This window comes from Morone saxatilis, unplaced genomic scaffold, assembly GCF_004916995.1.
Source record: "Morone saxatilis isolate NCDOM2014 unplaced genomic scaffold, NCSU_SB_2.0 Contig20, whole genome shotgun sequence".
Lineage (NCBI taxonomy): Eukaryota > Metazoa > Chordata > Actinopteri > Moronidae > Morone > Morone saxatilis.
In genome coordinates, this window is record NW_023339763.1 from 12,936,704 (window position 1) to 12,950,049 (window position 13,346).

At 41.2% G+C, this 13,346-nt stretch overlaps 2 protein-coding genes across 2 annotated transcripts in view; one reads left to right on the forward strand and one right to left on the reverse strand.

Annotated features, from left to right (window-relative positions):
- On the reverse strand, positions 1–7,843 carry chordc1b (cysteine and histidine-rich domain (CHORD) containing 1b). Its single transcript, XM_035667207.1, has 11 exons — positions 7,640–7,843; positions 4,616–4,665; positions 4,482–4,538; positions 4,165–4,325; positions 3,475–3,575; positions 3,142–3,200; positions 2,208–2,278; positions 1,873–1,978; positions 1,561–1,680; positions 1,393–1,455; positions 1–1,250 (listed from the first exon to the last, which is right to left on the reverse strand). The coding sequence occupies exons 1-11, from the start codon at positions 7,701–7,703 to the stop codon at positions 1,077–1,079; spliced, it is 1,026 nt and encodes a 341-aa protein (XP_035523100.1). The 5' UTR covers positions 7,704–7,843; the 3' UTR covers positions 1–1,076.
- Positions 7,844–9,516: 1,673 nt separating this feature from the next.
- Positions 9,517–13,346, forward strand: part of LOC118331786 (protocadherin Fat 3) — a 57,384-nt gene continuing 53,554 nt past the window's right edge. The window contains exons 1-2 of the mRNA XM_035666863.1: positions 9,517–12,402; positions 12,510–12,648. Of these exons, the coding sequence (XP_035522756.1) occupies positions 9,517–12,402; positions 12,510–12,648 (3,025 nt within the window). The remainder of the gene's footprint in view (positions 12,403–12,509; positions 12,649–13,346) is intronic.

Genomic DNA, 13,346 nt, shown 5'->3' on the forward strand with positions numbered 1-13,346 from the left:
AGTTTAACACAAAAGTTTATTTTTGGTAAGATAAAGTGGTTCCCTATTTATTCTATCCTTATTTCATGGTCTCTGTCAAATTGAACAATACATTCTAAGCCTTGAGACATGCAGTCAAGCATAGCATTTTTACAATACAGTACTTTTCTTAAAATACTTTGTATTCAATTGGTATTGTCAGATATTACAGTACATTGTCATTAAAACTGTGGTATGCTGTTTTGACAAGAAATGAGGAGATAAATACAGCATTCATTGTATGTAAGCAAAACAAAATATACAATAGGTAAAAAAACAAAACAAAAACAAATTCAGAGCAAATCTACAATTTTACCTGTAAAACAGTGGGATAGTTGGCTGTCAAACATTTAATTTCTACGTTTAAGAGTCCCAAGGAACTATTATGTTTCTTATAACAGTTTATTCAGAATAAACTCCATATTATACAAGTGTGGACATCTTTGAGATCTAAATTCCCAACTACACAGCAGCTTCATTATCACACAGACATGGAAATACATCTGTGGAGAGCATTTTGTCTGACGTGATACTGGTGGACAAAACAATGCAATAATTTATACAATTTATGCAACCAAAGGATGGAATGAAACATTTCCCAAACACCGTTGAAAGATGCTCAAAACTATGGTCCATTATGATGACTTGATACAAGCAGTCCACATGAAAGGCTTTAAGGGACACACCTGACTCCTACCTTATTGTGTGGTGTTATTTTCCAGAGGATTTCAGTGCAATTAACAGTGTGTCATCGTCTACGAAAAGTAAGTGTTTCCTCTATTATCATTCAGTACTTGAGTGAAAAAACTGTCGTAAAAATATTTGAGGATTTCTTTAGCATTACAACCAACCGACCAATAAAATCATGTGCGCTGACTGGTAAGAATGAAAGTTAAAACACTGTAAAGTTGAAGAGTAGAGACCAAAGTTCCATGACAGCAAAAGAGGCGATTCTTCAAAGAGGTAAGGAATGGACTGTGTGGCCTTGGATTCAGCAAAAAACAAAAAAAAAAAACAAAAAAAAAAAAACGCACTATGTTTTTATTTTTAATTCCTCATCATTCATCTTCGTCCTCGCTATCATCCTCCTCTTTTTTCTTCTCGTTATCCTTGGGTGGGATGACGGGGGGAGGAAGGTCCAGACGTGCCCATGACATGGGCTCGGACTTCTTCATGGCTACCTCAATCTTGGCGGCCATCATGTTCACGATACTTTTACTCACATCTATCACCTACGAGGAAAGGAGGGAGCGTGACAAAAGACAGGCTTAAATCATGTATTAGACACAAGACTTCAGAATTCAAATTCAAATTGGCAGACAGCTAAAGGTCAAAATACTTTTTAAATCAAGTTGAAAGTGAAGGTGTACTTACTCCCCACAAACTGATTTTCTGCTCAAATTCCTTCTCTCCCTCAAATATAACACGGATGTTGAGCTGAGGGATAAAAGAGAGATGAGTATTAGGCTGAGAAGAAGACAATGAAAAACTAAGCAGTTTAGATATGATAGAAATCTTCTGACAGGCTATAATATTCCTCACCGTGGTGCTGTTTGCATCCACATAGCTCAGCTCTGGGACGGCATTCTTGGCATAGATAGAGATGATGACCTGTGCCCCGGTCTGGTGCCAGTCAAACCGACACGGAACCACCTTCTTACCCTGCAAGGAGATTTCGAACATCGTTAGATCATCGGATACACAAATTCAGCCATTCAGTCTCTACCACAAAGCACCGTCTCTACTGTGCTTCTGTTTAGCAGACGCCACTAGATGGAGTCACAGCTGAGGCTCTCTTATGCAGACATGCAGGCACATATAAATGATCACTTGCTGTCAAGCAGGCACACCTACCGCATCCTTTTTCCTCCATAGATGTGTCCCCTTGGTGCAGCCCTCTTGAGAGAGGAAGGTGTTAAAGTCGGAGGTTTTCCTCTTACAGCAGCTCCAGTATTTCATCCTGGCAGGAAAGACATACACCAGCTGGATTTTAGCAATCAATAACATGTCACTCAAGAGAACCAGAAAACAAGACTAACAGGAAAACTAACAGGAAAATAATACACTTGGAGTTTCCAGAGAATATCTACTACTTCATGTCAATACAGTGAAACACAGATGGAAAGCTATAGGGGTTTTAAGCTTGAAATCATTTTTTTATAAGGCAAAAAATGATCAGTAATACTAACCCTTCATGGAAGATAGGAAATCCGGCGTGGTATAAGCACACATCCGAATCACTTGCAGGTCCATCATAACTCTGAAGATGACAAAAAATTGTTTTATTAATGAAACTTAATAGTTATAGGTTATTGAACTGAGAAGTCTTAAATGATTTCTGCAGCACTGTCATCAGACGAACTGAGGCACGCAGATAGATCTCTTAAAATCTATTTAGTATTAAAGCAAATTTTTGAATATTATTGTACTGATTTAGGTAAAAGTATCATTTTCTGGGAATAAGTAATGACTTCTTTTTTTTTTTAAAGTACCAATTTAGACTCTTTGAAGACCCCAACTGATTAATCAGCTAAAAGCCAGCAGCTCTTGAGAGAATGTCTCACGGCTTTCAATCAAATCAGTTAAACTACAATTATGTAAATCATTAAAGTCCCTCTTCAAGCTTCTAAAAAACACAAGTCAATGCAAATGTTCCTCACAATTTACTTTCTAATCTTGGGGTTTCTGCTCTGACAGCCCACATTAGCGTGAGCAACATCGTTTTGCTTTGCATTCGTCTCAGAGCAAACACGGAGGAGGAGGAAAAGGAGCTGTATCTGCTTCCACTCACCGGTGAGCTCTTTTGGGGCGTTGCAATTTCTTTGTCAGGATCAACTTGGATCACGATTTGTTTTTGTTTTCATTTATTGACGTCTGTTCATAAATTTATTTTCAAATACGTTAAATTAATTTGGCTTAGAAATTGAAGAAGAAGTGGGAAATTATCTGGAAGAGTCTACAAGCATAAATTAGCGTGAATTTAAAGGAAACATGTAAACATTTAAGCTGCTGTTGCCAAAGCCATACCAGAAGTACGGATAGAGATTTTACTTATACATTTCAACACAATGAGAATTTATTTCAGACTGTTTTCCCCCAGTATACAGTGACACATTCACCTACTTTAGTACATCCTCCATTTTTGCAGGATGTTCCAATCTTGATCTCGTCACTATCTTCCTCTGGAGAGACAGAAAGAGAGAGACAAAGAATTGACACCCATGTTCTGAAGAGCGTCTGGAAAAGGCATCCGGTTATGATTAGTTGTCCTGTCCCTGTCAGCTTTTACTCAAATGCCATGACGTGAGTGACGCAGGTGAGGGCAAATTCCCAGCGGCCATCCATTAACTTCCACTGCCAACATGACCTTCCTGTCTACTATAACAAGAAGTGGAAGGTAGTAGTAGTATGATAAAGTGGACAGAAAGAGGGGGGAGGAGAAAAGTCTGTCCTCACCTTTATCCTCTGCTGCATTTTCAGAAAGCTTCAGTTTCTCCAGAGCCTGTTTCAGAGAACCAGAGACTTTATGCTGTAATCTCACCATCGGCTCATCGGGGCTGTAATGGTAATAAAAAATAAGTCATGAAACAATAACAACGGTCGATTCAAACTTTATCTGTTTTTTAATTAGTTTGTGAATATAAAACTATCTGGAAGATGGATTTTTACTTCAAGTAAGGGATACATTACTGGAAACATCACTTCAAAATTAGTTCTCGGATACAAAGCCAGCCTAAGACCAATACACTACTTGAAAGGAGTTTCACTATTCAGTAGTAATCGCCTCATCAGTCGCTTGTCCACTTTCTTTTGAACTGGAAGTATCCAGGGTAAAAAAAAAACAGAGAACGCCTCCGACTATCCTGTGGATCCTTACTGTACCACTGATGATTTCAGGCCGATTTAATAGCTCGGATACTGTATCTACCCTTTTATGCATTTGATACGAAACCAGAATAATAAAGAGCAGAATGTAGACCACAGAGCTAATAAGGCTATGCAGCCAACCGTAAGGCCTGCTGGTGTACTGAACGGAGAGTAGTGTGTTCTTCTTGAATTTCTTTCTTTTAAATGTAATTTCACTATGGGCTGAATCTTTCTATCCCCAAAAACATTTTATGCTATGTATTTCTATGTATATACAACCTCGGTCTGCGTATCGCCTCCTGAGGCTTTGGTGCAGAGATGATGTACTCGTTGAACTTTGGTTTTTGGTCATCTGCGTCATTCTTTTCTCCCGATGACGTCACATCTGGCTTCACCGGCTCAGGGGGCTTCTCCTTGTTGTGTGGACCTTTTGTACAGCCCTGTGAGGAGAAAGTCACAGTGTTAAAACTCACAAACAATGAGCACGTCGGGCCACAGCAAAAGGTGGCAGTCAATGCCTATGGAAACAATGGACAATGGAAACATGGCTACGGAGGATTAAGAGTATGGATTAAAAGAGAAAACAAAGAACTTACAACAATGCTGAGGAAGTCTGAGAAGTCGGTAGTTCTTCTCTTGCAGCAGGACCATCCCTGGAGAGAGTGAGAGAGACATTAACTTTGACCAGATAACGAGACACAAGCTAACTGAGCATTTTCAGGCATTTTACCTTCAATGCATCGTGGAATACTGGGACTCCTGGATGATAGGTGCAGCCATCTGTGAAATAAGACACAATTTAGAGGGAAAATGATGGTGATACAGGAAACCGCAGACTGTATATAGACCTGTAGCTTTTATGGCTTACTTTTAACGAATTCTCGTTTCATAAAAGAAACAAAACTTTAAGCTCTTAAAATGCACCCTAAACCGTGGCAAAAAGCTCATTTAGAGATTGTAGAATAGTTCTGAATGTGGCGAGGCGTTTAAGGAATCAACAATTACAAATAGTATACAGTCAATTTCAACTGTTAAAGCACTGTAACACCAGTGATGTCTTGTCTGCTCTTGCTCCTCCTTTCATGTGTGGTGCATTTCTCAAAGGACTTGGCTCAGCCGTGTCTGATGCTGCCTTCAAGGCCGTCTGAAGTCAGTTTAGAAACGGAGCAGGAAAAAGTTACACTGGTTTGTTAACGTGCACTCAGCTGGACACTGTACTATTTCTAGCAGTATTTGATGGCTATATGGGGTCATGGCTGCCCCTAACTACATGTGTCATAATGCAAGTGAGAAGGAGTTTTAAAACTTTTTTTGTTAAAATGACCTAATATGCAGAGATGAATGTATGTTATGAGTAAAATAATATACAAAATGCCTTTCTTGGAGGGAATTCAGTAGTTAACTGGAAACACCTAGTGAGTAATAGGAGTACTGTCATCCTGTATGTGAAAAGAAGAAAGAAAGTGACACTGATATAAAATAATTCAATCAGACCACAGACTTAGCAAACTAAAAAACACAAAAAGAGAAAAGAGAATTTAAGCTTTAGTAGATAATGATTTTTAGACACTTTTTAGAAAACTTCAAAACAGACTATAATTTTACATAAAACTTAAATGATTTGCATTTGCACAAAATACAGATACATTATTAATTCAGGCATTAGGAAATTAATTGGGAAGATTTATTTAACTCTTTTTTCAAAGGAACACATTTCAATGGGAAAAAGTTTCTCAGACAAGCAAAATTTAAATATGACTATCTGAACACAAGAACACATGAACATTTTATAATAATACATTTTTAAACTAATATTTATGATACATTAGAAATACCATCTGAAAGTTTGACAAATCATCATTTGAGCTTTGCCTTAAATGGAAAGCACAGCATGATTTTTTAAATGCCCTCTTTTTGGAACTGCCTTAAAAGACAAATCACAGCGGACTGAATAAAAACGTTTGGCTGGATGACACCATGAATCAAGCATTTGCCACACAGCACTGCCTGAGCTGCGCCCCTTCCATGCGAATGCCCTAGATACACCTAGATACCCCTAAAGGTAATGATAACATACTCTGCTGTTATGAAGAGAGGCATCTGATTAAAATGGAAATAGACTCGACTCCTGCATTGAGTATCTGGTAATACACAATGTTATATCACTGGAAGACAGGAGGGGACATTTCTAACAAAAAGGAAATAAAGAACACGTTGAGATCTGTCGTGGTAGCTGAACACAACACCTCCAACGTTCAATTACATTTAGAGCAGTGGCTTCATCTAAAGAATGGTTTCATGGGCAAACTGCCTTAAGATCGAGAAGTGAATTATTAGGACAGTGATCTTATCCCTACACAACCTCATGTAAGTGAATTTCCTAGTGGTGTTGTTGGGGTACTGCACCACAGGAAGCACACACACAGGTTGTGGCTGAGAGGAAGAGCAGGTCATCCACTAATTGGAAGATGGGCAGTGTGATCCCCCTCTCCTTGGGCAAGATACTGAACTTAAAATTGCTGCTGAAGGCCATGCCATCGGTTTATTGTTGTCTACCGTTTATTTAAGGATCCCGATTAAAAGCGTATGTATGTTCCCCTCAGTCTTCCTGGGGTCCAGAAAAATGAAAAATGAGACTTGCCTCCAGGAAGATAGAAGTCATAAACTGCATCAAACATGAGGAAGAGCAACAAGATGGGGAGATTTTTTTTCTTTGTTGTTTGTTCATGATGACAAGTGTGGTGTTTCAAATGTCTCTGCCTCTCCCAGGGCATCTTGTGTCACATCAAATCAACGGTCTGGCCACTGTTTTGGCGAGGAGTATGCACCGTATTCAATGTACTGGGGAGACTGCTCTTCTTTTACAGAACGATATGAAATGGCTGGCAGGAGACAGTATGGGTTCAAAATACACTTTGGCTTTCCTCAGGCATATCACTTTCTGGTAGTAAGAAAAATGATTAGCTCATAAATACATCTTACTTATTTTCATTTCTTATGGGTTTGTCAGATTTGGTGCTTCTAGTTTTTGCATCTTTGTATTGCTGAAGGCCAGAGTTGGTATAAAAATGAGGTTTGTAATTAAAAACACATACTCACATAAGGAAGTTCACACACAAAATAACATTATTGGCTGCATTGTGGTGTAAGGGTGGCTGTGGTATCCAGTTAGTCACTGGCTCCACTCTTTAATTCAGATTTATAGTAAAGCACAGGTCCAAAGCTGATGTGAAATTCAACCTCTTAGCCAATCCAATGGACTAACACACATAATGTTCCGTTTAAAAGCTAAGGTTAACATTACTGTTGACTGTCTTTCGAGTAGTTAAGGACAGATTTCACTCGTGGTAACATAGTTAAGTGTTGTGTGACAACATTGAGGAATGTGCTGTAGATACTCTTTGTGTAGTAAAAACCTTGAATGAGGTGTTTCTTTAACTTTAACCTGCTTACTGTGTGCTCTGACAAAGTCCAACATTACCCTCGAACCTGCTAATTACGCGAGCTTAACATGCTAACAACATCGTGATAAGTCACAGCAGGCACACGTGTCACTGGCTTCCCGGGTTATAATCTACAACGGGATTTATGAATGGAGTCACTACAGTGTCGGGTCCAGCCGGCTAACGAATGCCAGGCTAGCTACATGGGCCCCACCAGGCCTGCACGCTGTAGAAATTTCCAGATGATCAGAGGTTAGCTTGCTAACGGACTGTAACCGGGCTCAGCGATAGTTAACTCAGATACTACTCACCGTCTGGGTTATTTTCTGGATCAAATCGCTGTCCACAGCCCTTGTTATAACACAACACGGACATGGTGGCGGGCGGAACAAGTTTAACTGGTGGCCAGACTTGTAACAAACCACAAAAAAACAAAAGTGTGCGTGTGTATGTGTGTGTGATAGCGACCCGCAACCGTAGTGTACCGCTGTACGTTACACTGGTCTTCACTTCCGGATGTTGTCGGCTACACTCGGCAACGATCGGAGGCTTCCCGACCCGCCTCCAGCCTGTGAGCGCTCCGCGGTCCCACACAATTCTGACCGCTTCCAAACTTGCGTTAAGCGACATGTTCTTTATACCACATTTGTGTCGGACCTTAAGCTTCCGGCAAAGCAACACCTAACTGTTTTAACTTCAGTTTTGTGTTAAGTGTTGCAGATAAAAGCCCGAAATAGCCAACTGACTCAGGGTTACAGTAGTCAGGTGCATGAAACTGGGGCAATAGCTATTTAGTTTTACGAGGATGGCTGCAGCCTAGTAGACAACAGCCTTTCGGGATATGTGCACATGAATATTTTTCCATTTCGCGATTCACCATCGACTTCTGGGGGACTGTTTTTGCGCGTGTTGCTTTTTTTTCTTTCCTTTTTTAAAACCATTGTCGGAGATAGGATGGGGAAGGATCTACATTCACTGATTACAGCTGTTTCGTCTAAAGGTAGGGCACGCTGCGATGTGAGTGGTGTCTGTGTACAATACAAGTTAATGCATCTGCAGACTGTAGCTACAGATTGTAAACTCGTGTGATTTTGCACGGAGGCGAGCTCCACTGAATCCGCATCAACATGGGAGACAATGAATGCACCCCAATATCTCCTGGGACAGTCACCCTCGGGGGGAATGTTGATTTGAGTCGTAGGTGCTGATAATAATCTATTGCCTACTATAGGTCCTGCATACAATATACAAGTGGGCTGACATTTCATATTATCAGTTGTGTTGTTTGTTTCTCTTATTTTATTTGTAAATTTGTATTTGGATTAGTTTCTGTCGAAGTTGTATGATCAAGAAAAGGCTACTGTAAAGGCGATGCATAAAACATTTGGTGTACAGTAGCCCAGGCAGTTTTTTTTAAAGCATTTGTAATAAAAAAAAAAAAAGGAAATATAATGTTTTTAATTAGGCCACCTAATTTTCGCTTTTTCTCCCTTTCTGATAAATTATTTTTTTTAATTTTTGTGCGTTTTAGTTAACCTGATGGTTACTTTATATAAGGAGGATGTTTAGAAAGTGTTTTTCAAATTTCTAAGAAAGTGTTATTTTTTTAGAGTGCACAGTGGTGTTTCTCAGACCATAGGATCTTTTGTCCTAGTTACATTTTCTCTTTTGAAAATGTCACAACCCTGGTGGCTAAAGGGAAAAAAAAAACAATCCTTGAGTCTTTTAGGCACTCTTTATTCTAGTAACAGTGATTGTTCTTCATCTCTGTTGTTTTATTTGATGACATAATATATTTCACTGAGGCTGTGTAAGTGTGCTGTGCTTTGATGTGGTTTGTTTAAAGATATGTCATTCTTGATTTCTGAGCCTTTCGGGTGGAATGTTCAGTGTCTGAATGCTGTTTGAGTGCAAATATTGAATATGCTATCATATCCCATAGTGATAAGCAGTACCCCTGAAATGTCTTTGTAACTTTTGTCTCACAGTTCTTTATCAAAATTTTAGCATGCAGAGAGCATGTCTCAAACAACTCACCAACTGAATCCAGATCTGTTGTTCTTTGTTATTCTTTCCAAATATAGGGTGACTGGGTGATGGAATAGTGATGAAGCCTAATCGGTGGGGAAATATGCTTCCTCTACCCAGCTTCTCTCTTCTTTTCCATTTCATTTGCTTCTTCGTCCTTATGTGTTTCCCCTCAACCCATACCCAGTTTCTGCCAGAACCTAGAGCAGGACAAGGCCTGCTGCTCTTCACCCAGCCTGCCTATAATGCCTCCATCTTCGAGAACTCTGCTGCAAGAACCTATACCAGAAGTGAGGTCAAAATGGGCATAATCCTTGGGCCACCTCGGTCTTTAGATATAAACTATTCCATTGAGTCTGGAGACAGTGAGGGAATCTTCCAGGCTGAGGAATTTGTAATTGGAGATTTTTGTTTCCTCCGTATACGCACTAATGGAGGCAGTGGTGCCATACTGAATCGGGAAGTACAAGACAATTACACACTGACAGTAAAGGCATCTGCCCAAGGAGGCCAAGAGGCCTTAGCCACTGTTTATATCAAGGTCTTAGATACCAATGATCTCCGACCTCTCTTCTCCCCAACCTCCTATTCATTCATTGTGTCTGAGAGTGCCCCTCTGGGTGCCAGCATAGGACGTGTAACTGCCACAGATGCTGACATGGGCTCCAACGGGGAGTTCTACTACTTCTTCAAGAACAGAGTTCAACTCTTTGCTGTTCATCCGACCAGCGGGGTCATCACCTTGACAGGTCAGCCCAGGATGGACAAGCAAGACCGATTTGAGCTGGAGGTGCAGGTGGTTGACAGAGGGATGAAACTGTATGGGAACAATGGTATCAGCAGCACTGCTAGGCTGGTCCTGACTGTGGAGCGGGTCAATGAATTTGCTCCTGTTCTCAGTGCAGTTGCTGTCGTTCCATCATCGGTGGACAAGGACTCAGTCTATGCCAAAGTGACTGTGGAGGACAAAGACGAGGGGGTATCTGGGGATATAGAATGGGTCTCCATCATTGAGGGTGACCCCTTTGAACAGTTTGTGGTTGATCGATCGCCTGTCGGAAATGAGTATAGGGTTAAAACCTCAGAATTGGTCGACTGGGATGCATTCCCTTATGGCTGCAATTTAACCTTCCAGGCTAAAGACAGAGGTGTACCACCTAAGTTTTCTAATACCCAAGTTGTACAGTTGTTGGTTACAAAGCCAGATCCAGTGTTGGCAAAGTTTGAGAAAGAAATTTATGTATTTAAGCTGAGTGAAATAGCTCCCCCAGGCACTATTGTAGAGGTGGTGAAAATCTTTCCAGCTCCTCTGAGTGTCAATTACAGCTTCAGCAGCCTCTCAGATCCAATGTACTTTGATATAAACCCTTTGACTGGAGTTATTACGACCACAAGGCAGCTGACAAGGATATCGCAGGATTTCATGGAGATGGAGGTGGTTGATATGATTAGTCAGCAGCGGTCGAGGATCCAAATCATCATAGAAGATGCTAATGACAACTCTCCAGTGTTCGACAGGCCATTCTATGATATTGCAATCAACGAGAGCTTACCTGTAGGCACTGTTGTTCTTGTAGTGTCTGCTGTGGATGATGACAAAGGAGAGAATGGGGTTGTCACCCACACAATAAATGGTGAACAGTCTCTTCCATTTACCATAGAGCAGGACACAGGGGAGGTGAGGATCACAAGAGACCTGGACTTTGAGTCATCAGATGATATTTATACTTTTGCGGTGCGGGCTTCTGATTGGGGTTCACCCTACAGAAGGGAGAGTGAGGTTAATGTTACCATTCGTCTGCTAAATGTCAATGACAACCAGCCTCTATTTGAGATGGTTTCTTGCAGGGGGATGATAAGCCGCGATTTCCCTGTCAGCCAGACTATTGTCACCATGTCAGCTGTGGACATAGATGAATTAGAAATGGTGAAGTATAAGATACTGTCTGGGAACGAGTTAGACTATTTTAACTTAAATCCAGACTCTGGTGCTTTGTCATTGAAGAGGTCGTTAGCAGTAGCTAATTTAAAAAGTGGGATATTCAACCTGAAAATAGTTGCAACAGATGGAGAGATGTTTTCTGATCCTACATTTGTGAATGTATCTGTGGTGAGGGGTAGGATGCCACCCAGGGGGTTCAACTGCAAGGAGACTAGGGTAGCCCAGCTGTTGGCAGAAAAAATGCTCTCAAAAGCATCTGCCATGGCTAGACCAAGACCAGATGAGAGAAACACAGATCTTTTCTCTATGAACAAACAGGCTCCACAGTTTGAGGCCTTGCCCACTAGTATTCTAGTGAGAGAAGACCTTGCTACTGGCACCAGTGTATTTCAGGTGAGAGCCCGAGATGGTGACACAGGCTTCAATGGCCGTGTTCTCTTTTCCATATCTGATGGTAACAAGGAAAACTGTTTCAATATCAACATGGAGAATGGGCTGATAACTGTATTGCAGCCACTAGATCGTGAGCGTTTGGATCGTTACTTCCTCAATATCACCATTTACGACCAGGGCGTTCCTCAGATGTCCAATTGGAGACTACTGACTGTGATCATTGAGGATGCAAATGACAATGACCCCCAGTTTTATCAGGACAGCTTCTCTACTCTTGTTTCAGAAAACTCTGTCATCGGTATGGAAGTTATTACCATCACTGCATTTGACAGAGACATTGGCCAGAATGGACAGCTCTCCTACATACTGCTGACCAGTGTCCCTCAGTTTGGTATTGACAGCGAAACAGGAAGTGTATTTGTCGCTAGCCACTTGGACAGAGAAACAATCCCAATGTTCACCTTGAAGATTGAAGTAAGAGACAAGGCTGAAAGAGGCACTCGAAGGTCGTCAGTCACTACTCTAAGTATAATTGTGGAGGATGTCAATGATTGCGCCCCAGCCTTCATCCCTAGCAGCTATAATGCTCGAGTACTGGAGGACCTCCCACCAGGGGCTGCGATTACCTGGGTGCAGGCTCAGGACCCAGATATTGGCCCTGGTGGACAGGTCCGATACTCCTTGATAAATGACTTCAATGGCACTTTTGAGGTAGGTCATGTCTCTATTTGTATTGCCTAATGTCTTTACTGTTGCATATGCTGATCCTCTTTGTATTGACGGTTTATAATGAATGGAACTGTAATGCTTTTGTACAGGTCGATGCTGTGAGTGGAGTGTTGAGGATTAGGAAGGAGCTGGACTTTGAGAAACAGCAGTTTTTCAACCTGACATTACGTGCTGAGGACAGAGGAGTACCCAGCCTTATCAGTCAGACATTTGTTGAGGTGGAGGTGCGTAACCCCCCCCCCCCCCCAACAAACTAACACCGTGAGTATCGCGTGCACAGAAATAGTAAGATTTCCATATAATGGTGCAATGATTAGCGACATCTGGGTGTTGATATTACCACTCATGACGTCTGTGAGTGATATTGATTTTCCTTACATGAAATAGGCTTAAAAATGATCTTGTGTCACACCTGTGTCTTCGTCAATGGGTGAAAGTGCCCAGTACCGCTTGCCCCTCGTGACAGTGTACCTCATACGCCTCTCGCCCTGTCCGTCGTTCTCTGTGCGCTTGACCTGTCAGGACAACTTAGTGCCCGCACAACGGTTCTTCCTTCACTGAGCCTCTCACGCAAGAAGGTCGGGAAGTAGGGTGCAAGCAACTTCTCATTGACATCACCACCTAAAGAATGTAATGCTAACTTTTAATTTTGACAAAAAAAAAAGATGAGATGTAGTATCATGCAGGTATGATCAAAACTAAATGCATTAGACCGTGGCAACAAACCAGAAAGGAAAAGAAAAAAACTTCAATTGTTAGACCCATAATTCGAGCAACCTGATCACTTATGACTATACTTCAATAATAGCCATAATAATTTAGGCATGACACTGACGAAAAAAGATGCAAAAATAGTCAACATTGGTCGATAGTTGGGCATTTTGCCTTCCCTGTGGCGTGTGTGTGTGTGTGGTGTGTGTGTGTGT